This window comes from Macrotis lagotis, chromosome 1 (genome assembly GCF_037893015.1).
Source record: "Macrotis lagotis isolate mMagLag1 chromosome 1, bilby.v1.9.chrom.fasta, whole genome shotgun sequence".
Lineage (NCBI taxonomy): Eukaryota > Metazoa > Chordata > Mammalia > Peramelemorphia > Peramelidae > Macrotis > Macrotis lagotis.
Window position 1 is genome coordinate 276,736,036 of NC_133658.1, and position 18,774 is coordinate 276,754,809.

General features: G+C 41.2%; 1 protein-coding gene across 4 annotated transcripts in view; it reads right to left on the reverse strand.

The window, feature by feature from the left end:
* Positions 1-1,023: 1,023 nt before the first annotated feature.
* The window catches only part of NSMF (NMDA receptor synaptonuclear signaling and neuronal migration factor), a 34,280-nt gene continuing 16,529 nt past the window's right edge, over positions 1,024-18,774 (reverse strand). For 2 of the 4 annotated variants that reach the window (XM_074210563.1, XM_074210564.1), the window contains 8 exons: positions 17,817-17,941; positions 17,465-17,548; positions 8,991-9,024; positions 8,630-8,700; positions 8,356-8,435; positions 8,004-8,106; positions 7,677-7,752; positions 1,024-6,808 (listed from right to left, as the gene is read on the reverse strand). In XM_074210563.1, coding sequence (XP_074066664.1) covers positions 6,711-6,808; positions 7,677-7,752; positions 8,004-8,106; positions 8,356-8,435; positions 8,630-8,700; positions 8,991-9,024; positions 17,465-17,548; positions 17,817-17,941 — 671 coding nt within the window. In that variant the 3' untranslated portion in view covers positions 1,024-6,710. The remainder of the gene's footprint in view (positions 6,809-7,676; positions 7,753-8,003; positions 8,107-8,355; positions 8,436-8,629; positions 8,701-8,990; positions 9,025-17,464; positions 17,549-17,816; positions 17,942-18,774) is intronic. The other 2 variants (XM_074210560.1, XM_074210561.1) reach the window with 2 other exon arrangements.

Here is an 18,774-nt window from a genome sequence, read left to right on the forward strand (position 1 = left end):
TTGGGGGGTGATTGACTGATTGATGTAGGGGAAAGAGCTCTGGCTTGGGGCACTGGAGCCCTGGTTTGTCTCCTGGTGCCACCACTTATTAACTGAATGATTGAATAAATCTCTTCATCTCTTTCACCATGCTTTCTCAACTGACATTTCCGGTGTTATAAACCACAAACATTTTGATATTAAAAACTCTCCATAATATGATTTCTCTCTCATCACATTTAACATGGATCACTGTATGCCACGGAAACAATGTAAAGACTAACAGACTGCTTTTTGTGGGGGTGGGGGAGGGAAGTGAGATTAGGGGGAAAATTGTAAAATTCAAAATAAATTAAAAAAACTCTCCATAAATCCGGTTTATCTTTCCAAAATTATTGTGCATAATTCTGTTCCCTATACTTTCCTCTGTGTATCCTACTCTGTTTACACATTACATCCTCCCAGAAGGATCTTGTCTCTTTTATCTTCAGCTCTCAGTAGTTTGTTGCATCTGATTGGGACTAACTCTATAGAGGCAAACTCATGTCCATAACCAGCTGCTCCACGAGTTAAACTCTGAAGTATTGTGGAAATGTGAGCTTTTCACATTAAACTAGAATTTCACTATAAAATCAGCTTCTTCTATGACGTTAACATTATTAGACTCATATCAAGCCCTGGGAACCAGCTGTGAATGATGAAAGGAATGAGGAAACCTGAGCTTTTTTTCTGTCAAGGGCCATTTGGATATTTATAACATAATTCATGGGTCATACAAAATTATCAACTTAAAAACTGGCCTGCTAAATTTTGTCAAACATTTAATTAATTTATCTCTAAGAAGCTTCTAGATTTATTGGATTTTGAGTTCCACCCATGGTTGCTTTGGCATCATCAGACCAAATGATTTGAAGGGCTTTAGACAGCCATGGATGGGCCCTGCTCTAAAGGAAAGGATCCCAGTTTTGAACCTAGCTCAGCAGGGCCTTGCTGGGATAGGCATCTTGTTTTTTTAGAGCTGAAAAAGAAACTGTCACCCTGGACAGCTTTCAGCACTGGGGCCCATGATTCTTCTTCTCCCTTCTTAGGAAGCAGAAAACATGATTAAAGGTTTCGCTAAGGTTTATTAAAGCAGAAAAGAGTTTGCAGGACAGGTTTATGACCTAGTTGAGTTTTATTTGTGTGTGGGGAATGTACACCGAGAACAATGAGGGTGTACTGTAGGCCTGTTTTATGGGAATTGGAGAAAACAATTCAGTTAGACACGATTACAGAAGTGGTAGCTGGAGCTCCTTGCTTTTTACAAAACACTGTTAAGTCACATCTAGGCTTGACTTGATAGGCTCATTGTCCTAGGGAACATACTCCTAAGGATAATATTGCTCCCACGAGGGAGGCATGAGCTGTTTTACGTGCAGGTTCTAGGAACCTGCAAAATAAGACCTGTGGAGATGGGAGGTGGGGCAGGAAGAGTGTGGGTGTGAGAGTGGATTCATCTGATTGTTGTTAAATTCTCCTGTTTGAGCGTGCCCAACACTCCCACAACCCCCTGCCCCATACCCTCACCCCCCACTCATCAGACACATCCTCTTTTCCCATAGGAGCTATCCCTGACCACTCCCACTATATTGTCCTGCCAGACTTAGTTTCCTCAAAGTATCTCCAACTTGCCCCTGCCCATTCTCAGTTGTGATCCTTTGCTCAACTGGAAGCTTGTCTTTTTCAGTCCAGCCAAGTGGTCTTCTATCCTTCCATTCCCCTATGCCCTTCCCTATTCCATCCTTTACTGGTTTCTCTCTCTTCTGAACTCTAGTGAAATGAAACATTTACACTGACTTCAGTTTGAACCTTCTTGACTTGGGGCACTGAAATGGCCCTGCCATTCTTTGAATCAGGATGAGGAAGATCCCCAGATGAAAGCAGGATTTTCTTCTTTCTTCCAAGCTTCTTGACATTGGTCACTTCCACCCTCTTCTGGTACTTTCATCCACAAAGAGGTACAGCAAGAGCAAGGGAATTTAAATGTCCAGAATGTTTTGGAAAATCAGGACAATGGATGGAAAGTGCCCAAGAGCCCTGAGTTTGGAGTCAAGATAACCTAGGAGAGTTCCAGTTCTGCTTTAAGTGACCTTGGACAAGCTACAACCTTTCAACTGTACAAAAAAAAGGAGATGGGACTAGATGATCTCAAAGGACCTACAAAACCTAAATTTTGTAATCCTATGCTATTTTGTAGTGGCAAGGAGGGACCACCGCTAGTAGGGCTAATCCCAGAAGGTTGCCTGGAAGGAATTTGCTTTGAGCGCCATGTTGGGAGAAGCATGGCAAAAACAGTTTATCAGTAGGGGATGATGTCTGGGGATTGCTCCTCTGTTGTGGCTCCTCAGATATCAACAGTTCCTCACTCCTCAGGTTGGAGTGAAAGATCTTGGTGACTTTCCTCCTGACAGTGTCCAGCCTCTCACTTGTCTTGGGCACACTCTTGATCACCTCCATGAACTAGCCTGGATCATTTCCTTCCCCAAAAGCAGATACAGGTTCACCTCCCCCAGGGAAACTTCTTGTTCTTTCATTCCTTTTTCCCCATCCCTAGACCTTTAGGAAACAACTCTCAATATTAGTCCCTTCTTTGGTGGAGTATTTCTTCCTAAGAGTTCACCAGATTGAGAATAAGGAGACCTAGGTTCAATTACAAGCTATTTGTCATTTCCGTTCTCTGGGTCTCTGTCTCCTTATCTGTTAAATTGGGATAATAACACTTGTACTATCTCACAGGATTGGTGTGATAAAGCACTTTATAATCCTCAGAGCAGCTTAAAAAATGTGTGTTGGATTGTACACATACAGTCTATAGTATATTATTTGCTGCCATGAGGATGGGTGAGAAAAGGGAGGGTGGTAGAAAAACATGGAACTTAAAAGTTTGCAAAAAACTAATGTTAAAAAACTATCTTTGTAACTAGAAAAAAAAAATAAAAAAAAAGCATGTGTCTGGCTCATTCCTCTTGACTGTAATCAAGCCATGATATAGACCCCAGGTCCTTCCTAGCCAAAAAGAAGAGTGGAGCTTATCCAGTCCCTCATATACACATGAAGAAGACCCTGATGATTCTGATGCTTGCTTAGTTGGCATTATCTCATCTCATCTCCCAGAGACAAGCAGGTTCAAAGACTCCCCAGGAAGACGATTTCTGGGAGGATATATGAATAAAAGGGTTCTACCCACTCTTCAGAAGTGGTGGCTCACTGTAGAGAGAGGTCTGTGGGGCTCTGGACCCCATGGGAGAGAGCATTCCTTCAAGTCACCTCAGAGCTAGAATGGCCTGGAGGAATGTTCTTAGATTCGCTGCTCTGAGTCTCATTTTACAGGAAGTAAAAAAGATAAAACAATTTCAGGATTGGATATAGATACCCTGGGAGCTTCAAAGAACACAATTCCCAAATCCAGTCTCAGACACTTAATAATTACCTAGCTGTGTGGCCTTGGGCAAGCCACTTAACCCTGTTTGCCTTGCAAAAACGTAAAAAAAAAAAAAAAAAAAAAAAAAAAGAACACAATTCCTAGGCTTCTTAAGCTTGGGCTCAGAACTGGGATGCAGTTAGCAGCATTAACTGCACAAATACAGACAGACTCATATGGGTTTACCTTTTTCTACACCAACTTCATCAGTAGTCTTATTCACTTCTATGGCTCCAACAGCTACTTTGCAAGTAAATCCAAAACTTAAATCTTCACCTCTGATCTTTCTCTTTTGAGCTTTAAACACCACTAAAGGGTTCAAATTCGACATGTCTAAAACCTATCTCAAATGCATTCTTCCTCTTGACATTACTATTACTCTACATGCCACCAATGCTCACCTGTTCTTCCAAGGTTTGTAACTTCTGGGTAATCTTTGACTCTGATCTCCCTCATTTATACCCATTCAATGGGTAACTACTATCAATATCACCACAACATCTCTCCTAACCATTTCTTCTTTACTGCTTCCATTGTCACTACTCTAGGATTGGTTCTCAATATCATCCAACTAACTAGGTTTTGTATTATACAGTCACACATACTCCACTCTCATTCTCTCCTCCTTGCTTATCCTTCACAACATTGCTGCCATACTAACCTTTATGCACTGATTTGTTATTGCTGCTCCTTGGTTCAATAATATTCTTTAATGGTTCCCTGTTATAAACATGTCAAATTCAAATTCCTTTGCTTGGCATCCATGGTCATTCGTAGTCTCATGCCACTCTACCTTTCCAGCCTTCTCATATTACTGCCCTTCTTATATGCTCTACTTCTCCACCCTTGTTCTACTCACTGAACTATCCCACCTCCACACCTTAGCTCAGGCTATTTATTCTGAGCTTGGAATGTCTTCTTTTTTTCATCTCTTGAAATTCTACTCTTTCTTTACATATTAACTTGAATGTTATCTCCTCCTAATAATCTTCTCATGATGACCTTTTCCCTTGGAGTTCACAGTGCTTAATTTTATCATCATCTTGTACTTCTGTAACACTACACATTTTAGTTTTGTGTTTTATCCCACTCCTCAAATGTAGATATGGATCTCCAGAGGAGGATGGGAATTAACATCTAGTAGATACCTAATAAATGTTTGTTGTATTATATTACACATACTCATTTCCTTAAGAGCCAGGAAACAGAGAGATGGGGATGGAGGGTTGGGCTACTCCTTATACAGCTATCTTGCACCAGGGGGATGGGAGTGGGCTATGGAGGAACAAGTGGTGACTAGAAAGCCTATCATGCATGTAGGTTGGACCGGGAGGTCATGACATCAAGGTTAGGTGAAATTAGGTGACAAAAGAGCTTACAGGTTGGAGCTGAGACTAGCAGGCTGAAGTCAGATCAAATTCTGGGTTTATGGGGAGGTGGGTCAGAGGTGGAGTGGAATGGGGGAGGAAGAAAGTTCTCTGATATAAGAGAAATAATAGGTAGAAACTGAGGGTAGATCTGGAGGGTATATGGAGGATATATGGGGTACTCCAGCAGCCAGGGTGATTTTCAGGGCCACTTCCTCCAGGAAAATTGCAAATGGACTCATGTGAAGGGTAGAAACAGAAGTTAGGGACAAAGTTCCTGAGGAAATAGAGAGGGAGGTAGCTCCAGCATAGAGAAGATCATGTGTCAGGGTTTAATGTGGCAGCTCTCTCAATAATATCATACACTGCCCCAGCTGCAGGGCACCAAACCCCCCACACAGCAGCAACACAGTTACACTCTAAGAAATGGTCCTGAAGAGTCAGAACCCCACAAGATAGTGAGAAGCTCAGGCCCTTCCTTGTTCCCATCCCAAACAAACTGTTCTCTGGCCTCCCCCCAACTATGAAGAGATAGACACATGGGCACCAATCATCTTCTGTAAAAATTCTGGGGCTTAGATGGGGCCACCTCCAATCCCAAAACATCTCTTCTGAGGCAGTACCTAAGCCAGGACCCCAGCTTCTTGAAAACCAGAGCCCGAAACATGCTTACTTCTTCCTCAGTTAAAGGAGCCAGAGATGGCCAGAGAAATGCAAGAAATGCAGAACTCAACAGCCACAAAGATCTCTGAGCCAACCTTGTCAAGTAATAAATTAGGTTGGCAGCTCCTCTTTAGAGATTACTAAAATACTTAGTAAATAGGTCTCCCCTAGAACCAGGAGGTTCAGTCCTCTGCTATGCAAAGGACCACATCCTCCTGGGACAAATAGTCACAATAGGGGCTAGGGTTTCCTGCCCCAGTTGTAGCCCAGGGGAAGCTTCTAGGTTTCATAAGTTGAGCAAACCTTGGGCATATGGCCTTCAACAAATAATGAAGTAGAGGTCAATTCTAAGGGAAGTAATAAAAGCACATCCGATTAGTGCTGGGCACCTTTGGGGCCATATATGCAAGAAATCAGGTGCCTCTGGACCTTAGGGTCAAGTACAGGGGGGCAGGAATCATCCTCTAGTCACTCTTGGGGCCACATATACAAGAAATCAGACTCTGGCTGCTCTTGGGGCCAGGCACATAGAAGCCAGGCTCCAGGTGCTCTTGGGCCTGGGCAAGAACAGAGCTGCCAGCGACAGGAAAACCACACTGCTGGTGATTAAATATGTCTACAGAAGATATATCACTATCCTGAATATACTGTCTAGCAGACTGGAACGCTTCATCTACTGGTGAGTTACCTTAACTAATTAAATAGCATTTTGCGCTTTTAAATCCCTTTAGTGATTAAAAAAGTGCACTTATTTTCTATGAAACCTACAGGAGTCAACTCTTCTCTTTCCAAGAGCTTTGGACCCTTGTGGGTCTCCAGCTGAGGCTTGGTCTGGCCTCTGAATTTTCTTGGGGGCCAAGTTTAACTTCCTGCAAGGAAGAGAGTTCCCCCTGCTCTACCTGGTGGGCCACTGAGCCCACTGTTAGTTAGTGCAGACGTCGGGTTGGTTCTATGAGAAAACCTGAGCTCTGGAACGTCTGGGGAGGACCTGAGGCAAATTCTGAGCAGGAGACACCAAAAACAAACTAGTCCCAAATGGACGCAGTACAGTCCCTCAGCTGTGGCCTCTTGGGAGCAGCTCTGCGATGGGGCCTCTCCATAACCTCCTCTAGGCTCCATGTGGCTGGGAGGGCACTTTCCTAGCCCTGACCAGGCCATCCAGAAAACAAAGTGTCTCGATCAGTGGCTGTCGAGGGGGATGGTGGGCAGCTGGGCAGCAGGTGAACTAGTCCTTGCCAGTCTCACAAGATGTCATCATAGTCAAGCAGCTTGGAATGCTGGCGTGTCTTCCAGAGACGATACAGTCGGAAATCAAAGTAAGTTTCAATCATCTGCTTGCCTAAGCAGGAGAGAAGATAAAGAGGTATAGTTAGCTTGGGAATATGGAGAGGTATATATGCCTGAGAAATCTCTCTTCTCTCTCCTACCTGCTCAGAAACCCACAGCCTTGACAATGGGGGAGATAGAGAGTAGTAACTAAGAACTAGTAAGTAATTAGATGAAAATTCAGTTGAATGGGTATCAAAAGTTGGGTCAAGACCTCAAAACACAAGGCCCCATCTGTTGGGGAACAGATGGACAAGTAAGATTTCTCACCAGTGAACCTAAGGACTGTCATGGGCAACCCCAGTGAGAAGGATGTTGTGGATCTCCAATCAGTCTACTCTAGTTGGGTGTAGTAATACTGGAACAAGGGTGATCTGTCCTTTTGAGAGCCCCTCCCTCATTCCCCCAATGCAGTGATTATAATGAACTGATCCTTCCCATCCTAAGGAGAGGCAGGGGTGGGATGGTGATGGCATCAGGGAAGGTGGGAGAAGGGGTATCACAGTGACATGATCCTGGAGGTGGTGACCCAGGAGTTGGGACACTTGCATCCATGGTATAGCAAGGGACAACAGAGGAAGTTGTGGGGATGGAAGGATGGAAGATTGCCCCAGGAAATAATCTTGCCCCTTGGATGTGGTGATAAAGTCCCAGTTATTCAATCCAAATTATTATTCTAGATCTCTCTGAGCTTTGGAGCTGGTGAGATGAGATGAGGAATGAAGTGGACAGTGATAGGAGAACTATGAAAAGGTACCTTAAGAAGAATGGCCCTCTTCATCTTCAGGAGCCAATAGGTTCCTGTCAGTCTGGTCCCCTATAACCTCCTCCCCCCATAACTCTCCACCAGACCCTTCTTGGGAGTCATTCTGGGATCTCACCTTGTGCTGACAATTCCAGAGGAGACTCAAAATCCACCCTATTGGGCATCATGAGTGTCTTGAGATTCTGAAACAGCTACAAGGGAGAGAAATGGGACCCTGAGTGTGTTTCCTTGATTGTAGGATCCAGAAATGTCAGCCAGTCTGTCCCTCATTCCAGACTAAGGAGACAGTCTCATACTTGGGTTCTCCCTGTCTCTCAGGGGGTTCTTGGATTGAGAAGGTCTTTAAGATTGGGAGTAGGGGGTCCCTCACCTTTTCCCTAACAGGAGTATTTAGCTAAAAGATTAGGGTATGGGGTTATTGGAGAAGGGGGGGGAACCTCACCTTCTCCCCATTGGGATTCCCTAGGATGTAACAGCCCATGATGTGGATGACGTTTGGTTCAGGGTTCACCTTGCTCATCAGACGACTCAGGCGCTTCCAGAAGCTGCCACCAGGGGAAAGAAAGCTTGTCTTTGGATCCAGGAGCCTGGGCTCCCAGTTCAGAGCACTTGCTAGTGGAGTGCCCATGGGCACCAGCCATAGGGATGAGGGTAATGTGGTTTACAAGAATTGAGAAGGCATGAAGAATGGGGTAAGGGATGGGGTGGGGAAGGGGCCTGGATTATACTCACTGGTTTATGTGAAAAGGTTTGTGGGGAATGGGAGAAAGAAAGGGTGGCTGAACCACACTCACTGAATCATATCTTCTTCCTTTTCCACTTTGGCAAATGTGGCTACTTTGTTCTTGAGTAGGTAGAGGTGACCTGGGCCTCCCTGTAGGGGGCAGGGATGGAGGGATATCGATGACACTGATTTTAGAGCCCTAGATTCAGCCCAGATCCTCCAAGGATTAGAACACCAACTTCCCCACCCAACCCAGTGCACACAAACATACCTAGACATGTCTAATCACACACACACACACACCCCAGGAGGGGCTCTCACATGGGTCTAGGTGAGGTAGTTACCTGACAGAAGATTAGCATCTTCCACATTTTGGCCCCTTTGTGGTAAATATTCAGCTTCTTCTCAATCTCCTCTGAGGAAGGAAAGAAATCCTCAGACTTGACTTCATCCAGCTCCCTTCCCAAGGTCCATGTTCTCTCCCTCCTTCCCACCTTCCCAGTTCCAAAGAGGGGTCACATAAGATTCCTAGGAAGTTTAGGAGTTGGGATAGACTCTGGACTCTTGGACAATTGAGACCCTGTCTGAGGGAAGGGGCAAGTATTAGATACTAGGGTCCCTTCTTTGCTGGGTGTGGGAGGAGCAGGGACAGGTTTTGGCCTCTGGATCTCTTGGCTAGGAAAGGGGAAGGGAACATAGTCATACCCAGGATGTCCTCAAAGGTGGCATGCTCATGGTCCTGGAGAGGAAGGAAAGAGGCAGAGTTAATCCTATCTCAATAACATTTTCTATCTAGTTGTCTGTGTCTTTTTTCTTCTGTGCTAGTCTATATTAGTTCCTTAAGGACATAGATCTTGTGTCTTGTATGCTTTATTTCAATTCCTCACAAGATCACCAGAAGGAACCTTGGACATAATCTAATCATAGGATCTTGTCATGGATTCTTAGCTATAAGAACTTACCTTAGAGTCAATCTAGTTCTTGTTTTACAGATGAGGAACTGAGGCCAAGAGAGGTTCAATGAATTGTCTGACCAAGGTCACAAAAGTATTAAAAAAGTGAGACTTCAAATTCAGGTACTCTGACTCTAAATTCTGTACTTTCTTCATTTCATGGATCTGAGATTCCATCGGCATACATGGTACTGACTGGCAGAAGGCAACACCCTTATGCACCTTAGTTGATGTTGTAATTGAATCACCCTGTTAAAGAAACTGAATTTATTTCCTCAAACAGCAAGCTCAGGTCAAAGTGGGAAGCCTTTTGGGCTAAGTAAATGCTCTCAGGCTTGCTATTCATTGGTGGTTTTCATGACAGAAGGAGACACAGAGGATATTAATCAAGCGTTCTTCATGAAATAGGTGCTTATCCTCAATTTCTCACTCTCTCTGAACCCATGAATTCAAGAAGCTGTCAATTCTTATCATTTCTACCTTCACATCTTTCTCATCTGACTTTCCTTTTAAAGCTATCCCTTTAGTTCAGACCCTCATCACTCTTTTTTTTAGGTTTTTTGGGGGTTTTTTTTTGCAAAGCAAATGGGGTTAAGTGGCTTGCCCAAGGCCACACAGCTAGGTAATTATTAAATGTCTCAGTCCGGATTTGAACCCAGGTACTCCTGACTCCAAGGCTGGTGCTCTATCCACTGCGCCACTTAGCCACCCCTACTCTTGGCTTAGATTATTGCAACAGAAGTGGAAACTGAGGGGATACCCATCAATTTGGGAACAGCTGAACAAGTTAAAGTATATAAATTAATGGAATACTATTGTTCTATAAGAAATGATGAGTAGAATTATTTTAGAAAAACCTGTAAAGACTTACATGAACTGATACAGAGTGAAGTAAATAGAAACAGAACTTTGTACAGAGTAATAGTAATACAGTGCAATGATTACCCGTGAATGACTTAGCTCTTCTTAGCAATGGAATGGGCCATGACAAAAAAATACTATATACAACCAGAGAAAGAACTGACTGAGTTTGAAAACAGATTGAAGCATCCTATTTTCACTTTATTTTGATCTGTTTTTCTTCTTTCACAATCTAATTTGGAAATGTTTTACATAATTGTATATATACATATATCATATTGCTTACCATTCTAGGGAGGAAGAAGGGAGAAAATATGGAACTAAAAATTTTTTTAAATGAATGTTAAAAACATTGTCTTTACATGTAATTTGAACTCCAGGCCCAATACTCTCTCCACTGTACCCCCTAGTAACAAGATTCTGTAAAGAGGATCTATAGGCTTCATTAGCCTTCTAGAGGAATCCATTAATCAACAAAGGTGAAAAACCATTGGACTATTCTGATCCTGATTTAAGCCCTATGAAATCCCTATTAAATTCCTCTTAAACTGAGGTGCTATGGATTCAATAACAACTCCGTGAAGCAGGGAGTGTAAAAATTGTCATCCTTATTTTAGGAATGAGGAAACCAAGGAAAAGGTTTGTCTTCTGTGAACTTTGGGGAGAGTTGTACCAAGCTGAATTACTCATCCTCGTTATCTCTGCTGTTGTACTTACTGGCTTGTGTTTTTCCCCTGGGTGGCAAAAAGGGAGACTGGGAAGTCAAGTGATTAGAAAGGCAAGATGGCTGGAGAACCCCAAACCTATTGTGTAATCAGAAGCAATCCAAGTTGTTCAAGTGACTGAGATGTTGATCAGGATGGAAGATAGGAAAATGCCATTCTCTGCAAAAGGGTCTCATGAGAGAGTTGGGCAAGGGCACAATTATTTAGGCAAAGGGGTTTTCATTTGCCCCATGATGAATTCTCAGTCATAGAATCTTAAAATTGGAAGAGTTCTCAGAGTCCCTTCCCTAATCTAAACCATACAACAGCCTTTAAAAGTGGTCTTCCAGCCAGCAATGAAAGACATCCAGGAAAGGGGAACTTAAAACCTCCTAAAGTAGCCCCAAGTACTTTTAGAGAGTACTAGTTATCTTTACATTTAGATGACAGTTTCCTCTCAGTGACTTCCAACCAGGACTCTTGGTTCTATTACCTGAGCCAAGCAAAAAACCTCCCACTTTGAATCCTTCTTACTGAAGGACAGCCATTCATTCACATAAAGAAGACAGCCAAATTTATTTTCCTAAATCCTATCTTATCACCCACCTCTTTCCCCCAAATCTTTTCTTCTATAAACTAAGCATCTCAATTCTTTTAACCCTGTAGTTAACCTTTTTATGTCAGGGACCTCAGAATTGTGAAACAAACTTGAAGAACTCCTACTCAGAATAATTCTCAGAACAAGACTTTCCACACTGATTCTGCAATGAACCACCAGGCTGCCCATTTCAAGAAATAAATTCAGTTTCATTATCACAGTGGTTCAATTGCAGCAACTTTAAAAGACTATCAACTAGGGTGCAGAAGGGTGAAGGAATGTCTTTAAAAATGAAACAAAAATGTGTAGGATTACAAGGGAAACTAATTATATTAAAATATAATTGTCAAAATATTTTAATAAAGTTTACAGTCCCTGGAAATCTATTGATAGTCCCCTGTTTTTTAACTGGATCTCACATGGTATGGCCTCCAGTCTCTTCACCACATTAATTTCCGACTGCTATGCTATAATTTGTAAACAAACGCCCTTCACAAAAGGTAGTGCTAGAAGGTATTCATCATCCAGAGATGATGTGCTCAGTGTAGATCACTACAGGCCTATCCCCTAATGGGTTCATCAACTTCACTCTGGACATGTGATTCTCTTAATGCAGCCTGGGATAGCATCAGACATTTTTAGGCAGGGAAAGGCAAATATATCTACAATTAATTCATGTTGAGCTTTTGGTCCACTAAAACACAGATATTTTATCAAGTGAATTGTTGTCTAGCTGGACTTTTTACATTTATTCTTATAAATTTCATCTCATTAGTCTGTCAGAATCTCATTGGATCCTGGTGTTATTATCCAGTGCTTTAGCTGTTCACTTTGATACTGATAAGCAGACCATCTACACCATCACTCAAAGTATTGACAAAAAAACGTTGAACATGAAGAGATCAAGGACAGACTCCTATCCCTTTTTGTTGACACCAATGCATTAATGATGACTCCTTAGGTCTTGTCAATTAACCAGTTCTAAATTCAACCAATTATATTTCATCAGATTCATGCTTTACTCATTTTAACCATGAGCATAAGAAACTGTCAAATGTCTTACTGGAAATCCAGGTATTCTCTCAGGTTACACACACATATCTTAGGTGTATGTGTGTGTATATATGTACATATAAATTTTATATGTATATAATAAATTTTCCTGTTTTAATCTAATAACCTTGCAAAAAAGAAAAAGAAAAGAAATGATGTTAGTTTGGCAAGACCTGTCTTGATGAAGATATACCAGATCAGCAATCACTCTTTGCCTTCCTAAATGCTCCAAACTGTTCCTTTGATAATATATTCCAGAATATTGTTAGGAACTGACAGCAAGTTTACTATACCATAGGCTATAGACAATATCCTCTTTCTTTCAGAAACTGTGACATTTGTTCGTTTCCAGTCCTATGGATATCTCACTATGATATTTCAGAGAGTTCTGAAATCACATCTGCCAGTTCTTTCAGCACCATCTGGTAACATAATTTGAACATATTGAAGGCTGCTGGTTGTTCTCTGACCATGTCACTTATCTCGATCTTTGATTCTGTATTAACTATTTCGTTCTAATACTGTTGATAGATAAAACAGCAAAAAAAAAATGTTTCCTAAACTTTAGGAAACTTTCCTAAATATGTAACCAACAGTAAGTATCTCCACCTGCATATTCCATAGCACTTCAGACTCAGACAAGAAGCAACATGGTATACTGAGAAGAGCATTGGATTTGGTCTCAGAGCAGCTGAGTTCAAATCCCAATTCTCCCATTGTGGTCTTGGGCAAGTCATTCCATCCCTTGTAACTTCAGTTTCTACATCTGTAAAAAATGGTGGATGACCTCTAATGATGCAATTGAGCTGCATATTGAGGATGAAACTGTACTAAATATCCATTATATGAGATTTGTAGTATGATTCATGATGAGACCAACTCAACCAAAACTAATGAGTTTGGAGAAGTCTGTGAATTCAATTAGAGATTATAGATTGAGAAATGAAAGGGTCCTCAGAGGTGGTCTTGTCTGACTCTCTCATTTTACAGATGACATGTACATAATTAAGTCCCCTTTCAAAAATATTTTTCCTTGAGATTTTTACAATTTCTCTTGATGGCACATCATCAGGTTAACTGGGTTCACAAGCCTGGTGTGATTCTTCACTTTTTTCTCTCTTCTTCATACTCACATATCTAATCCAGGTGGTTGCTAAGTTTCATTGAGCTACCTCTACAACCTTTTTATTTTCCCATTCTTCCCTTATACTCAATAGAACTTCTACATTAGTTCAGGTCTTTGTTAGTTCTCACTTAGACTATTAAAAAAAATCTCCTAATTAGTCTCTCTTTCTCCAGTTTCTTCCTCTCCAATTGCACATGTGTACCCAGCTGCAAAATTTATTTTCTTAAAACAATAATCTAATCATGTCATGTACCTCTCTGCCAATCTTTGGCGACTCCCTACTGTCTATGAAACAAAATAAAAGCCCTTACTTTGGTATTTAATAATGTGGCTTCCATCCTTTTTAATTTTATGTCATATTCTTTCCCTCTATGAATTGTCTATTCTCAGCCAAACTGGCTTGCTAACTCTTTTTCCTACATGATATTACATCTTCATATGTAATATCTTCATATGTGCCTTCATATCTTTGCATACATGACCCTCTATGGCTGGAATGCACTTCCCTCCTCATTTCCCCCTCATAGCATCTCTAGTTTCTTTCAAAGTACAGATTAGAATTGGACTCAGATTAGCATTTTCCCTTAGCAGTTTGTTTGACCTTTTGAAAAATGAAATTATCATTATGACAAATCAAATTTATCAGCTTTTCTGTCTCTGAATACCTTTCTTCTTTTCAGATAGTCTGTAGTATGCTCCCATAACAATACTGTTTCTGTTTCTCCCTCCATTGTTCCTTATCTGAATGTTTTCCAACATGCTTCTCCCTCTCTACTCACCCTTTCACATACTTCATATAAACTATGGATTAGTGGATAGAGCACTGTATTTGGAATTAGGAAGACTCCAATTTGAAAAATTCCTCAGATAAATACTAGTTTTATCATCCTGGCCATATCACTTAATGTCTCCCAATCTCAGTTCCTTTATCTCTACAAATAGAGATTGTAATAGAAACTTGTTGGTGTGAGTTTCAAGTGACAAAATTTTTGTAAAGTACTTTACAAATCTTAAATGTTAGTTCTTAAGATTGTTTTTATCTTTTCCCATGGGGATTGGATAGACACAGTCCTGGGTCAAATAATTATCCCACTTCACCTTTTGAAAAATTAAATTTTCATGATGATGAATATCAGCTTTTCTGCCCCTGGATGAGAGCTCAGTGTTTTATGGATTACTGCACAGAATGACTACTTTTTCTGTAATTGAAAATGAGAGTCTTATGATAGAAACTTGTTCTTTTCAGGCTCACTGAAAGCATCTTTGGTACAACTCCAGTAGCAAATAGGACAACAGGGGTGATAGATGCTTTAATTAATTCCCATATGATTTTGATCTCCTTGGCCCTTATGTCTTGATCTTTTTTTTTTGTAGCCTGGAGATTATGAATTTGGGATAGTGAAATCTAACAAAAACATTTTTTAAATGATTCAATGTTATGTCTATGTTATTATAGGTAGCAGTTTGATCTCTGAAGTTACTGACTGAATGCTCTAAGATATTTTGAAGTACAGAAATTTGTTGTCTGTCAATCCATGAAAGACATGCTTCTAATGTATTATTCTAATTACCAGGTAATAACTTGTTGGTCTTTGCTAGGTTCTAACAATTTGTAGTACAGTGCTATACCATCTCCATCATTTCTTTGTTCAATCTACATTGGTCATTAGATCTGGGCTCCTTAAGACTATCCTTTCTGTGGTTTCTACAATTACTTGACCTTGAATTGTCATGATAATTTCTCCAGTATTCACAAACCAAACGACTCAAGCCATTTGTTCAGTGTTTCAACTGAGCTCATACAAATGTTGCCCCTGGAAGACCTTTTAATTTATTCTACAATTGTCATCATTCTATAGTCTCCATCTGGAAGCAGGTCACTTTTTGTTACAGTAGACAAACTGAATGGCATTTATCTATTATTGACCTTTACTAAGTAGCTCAAAGAAGTGCCATCTGGGGGGTGTCTAGGTGATGCAGTGGATAGAGCTGGCCCTGGAGTCAGGAGGACCCCAGTTCAAATTTAACCTCTGACACTTAATACTTACTTAGCAGTGTGACCTTGGGTCAAGTCACTTAATTCCGTTGCCTTGTAAAAAAAAAACAAACCCAAAAAGGGTCTGATTAATTCTAAAGTACTTCTATAGGTTTTTGACAAATACTTATTATTATTATTTTTTTATTTCTTTTAGTTTTTTTTTTTTTTTGCAAGGCAAATGGGGTTAAGTGGCTTGCCCAAGGCCACACAGCTAGGTAATTATTAAGTGTCTGAGACTGGATTTGAACCCAGGTACTCCTGACTCCAGGGCTGGTGCTTTATCCACTTCGCCACCTAGCTGCCCTATTATTATTATTATTTTGTTTTTCCTGAACAAAGTAAGCCTTCCATAGGCATATTCCATTCATATTTCTCATCCTATCCTGTCTCATTATTAACTATAAATATGAATTTGTCTCATTTTGTTGCTAGTTCTCTTCTTGAATATTGTTTCCTGTGAATTGTTAGTTCTTTCTACTAGTATTTTTCTATTTATCTTATATCTGATATTCTTTTTATATTTGATTTTCCAATTACTTGCAAAGATAATTTTCAACTATCATTTTTGGTAAAGTTTTGAGTTTTACGTTTTTCTCTTTCTCTCTTTTCCCTCCCCTCTACCCCTGATAGAAAGCAATCTTTATATGGTATACCTGCTATTCTTGATAGTAGCAGTCTTGGTAGAAATGAGAAGTTTTTTCTTCACTCCCTTTTTAATTCTGTGCCTGGCACAGAGGAGATGATTAAAAAATATTTACTGAGTTACTAATTGTTCAAATTTGTATTTTACTAGTCCTCCTTAGGCATGTTCCATTCCTGTCCCAAGAGTTCATCATTCTTATGGTTTTTAAGCCATGGTCTAAAATTGAAATCCCATTCTCAGATATCATTTTAACTAGTTGTTCACTTTCCAAATTCATCTTTTTGCCTGAAGTCCCTATGCTTTTTCCCCTATTTTTTTGGCAAAGATTTTAAAGTTGTCAGCAATCCTTTCTAGGGTACAGTGATGAGTCAGAACAGTAGATTTGAGGGCATGGGTTTGAATTATAGTCCTTCCATTTATGACATGTGAGATCTTGGACAAATCATTTAATTTATCTGGGTCTTAATTTCCTTACCTTCAAAATGAAGGGATTATATTATATGACCTATAAAGTTCCACCTAGCTTTGTACGTGATCTGGGGGCTGATGATATATGACCACTTTTTTCCCTTAGGTTTTTGCAAGGCAAATGGGGTTAGGTGGCTTGCCCAAGGCCACACAGCTAGGCAATTATTAAGTGTCTGAGACCAGATGTGAACCCAGATACTCTTGACTCCAGGGCCGGTGCTTTATCCACTACGCCACCTAGCTGCCCCTGATATGACCAATTTTTAAAAAATATTCTCTCAGAAAAGAACATACAATTCAATATGAATCATCCACAGGGATTAACCTCACTGATGAGGATTCTCCAGGTTTGACAGATTTAGGAGATCTTTCTGTTTTATAAGATATACTCAGAGACCCCTGGTCAGGTCAGGTTAACAAATTCTTTCTCAAGGTGCATTATCTCTGAATTTGTATATTCTCTTTTCCCTTGTGAATAAACCCTAAATCTGAAGATAGACCTAAGGTTCAGCAATGAATCCTGAAAAGTATTAATTTTTGATGTATATTTGTTCACATCTTTAACTAAATGGAAAACAGGAAAAAAAGACCATGATTGACAGAGAAATACAAACAAGCAAACAATTTTTCTGCTTCCAAATATAACAAAGCAAGTATTTTTTTTTCTACAGGGGGTAGTGCTGAAATATTATTGGTAGGAAGCAACACTATGTGGAGCAGGGAGTAAGTACTCACATAGAGGATGGGGATGATGGATGGGTCATCCCTACGTATGATGGTTGGGATATATTCAGCTTTGGGAACCTTGGAAGATATGAGCTGAGGAGCAAGAGAAGAAGAGTTGAAGTGATCAAGTCACAAAGGAGAAGTGTGTCCAATGGAGATAAGGAGGGCTCTTTCACCAGATCACCACCTCCCACCCCCTTTATCCCCTTCACTGTTCCTTTGGTGATTGGGTAAAAGAGAGCACAAACTGGCTAGCATCATCTCTTCTCAATATATCTCCCTGAGGAGTTAGGCATTAGTTCTAGGGGACAAGGGGCTGGGTCAGAAGACTGTCTGAAGACAAGAACATCTAGGGCCTCACCATGACCTTGGGTGGGATGAAATCCTCAAAATCACATGCCACAGCTTCTTGTTCTTTCTCAGTCTCCCAGTCCAGGTCTTCAAGATCCTCATCCAGAGTGCAGCAGGAGTTCTGGAGGTCATGGCCTTGAGGAGAAAAGGACATGGTCAAACCAATTCAGGGATGCTAGACTTACAGAGGGTGGGAGTGGGGGTAAGGCCTGTTCCCAGACTGGGTTAGGAGGGGTATTTGAAACAATGACCATGTTCTGAATTAGGGCTTGCATCCAACACTCATTCCACTTATCACATTCCCATCCCCAACAAGGGGCAACTGAGCGGGGGAAGGAGGATCCCCATTCTACAGATGGGAAAACAGAAGTAAGTAACCTTCTTCAGAATTCTAGAGCCTAATAGTCTGAAGGGCCCTTAGAGATGACCTGGACAATTTTTTTTTTTGCATGTAGAAACAAGCTTGGAGGGTGGGGAGGGGGAGGGGAAGCAATTTTGCTCAGCATCAAAAAGTCAATCATCAGCAGAGAGGGGTCTAGAGCCTAGCCTTCCCACTCCTAGCTTCCCTCCCCACTGTAACACTGTTTTTGTTACACCCCAAGATGGTCAAATGCATTCCTTAATCCCATGCTGGATGTATGCCCATAGCTTCAAGGCCTATCTGCTTGGGTTAGCCCCTTTCAGTGTTGGGCAACCCTGAAGACCCCCAAGGGCTGGGGAAGCAGCATTGGCATGAGATGAGAGTGAATTTCCTAGCCCCAGCCCCCGCATAGCAGCCCCACCCAACCCAGCAGTGGCTTAGCCCCTGCCCAGCTCAGCTAGATTCAGGGGAGGTATCCCCCCATTGTTGCTTAGTAGGGGTGAGTATGAGGGCCAGGAACAAAGGGCCCTGTAGACTGAGAATGCCAGCTGTTTTTCAGTTTAAGGGCTTCTTAGAGGGATGGGATCTGGAGCCAGCCCTGAAGACA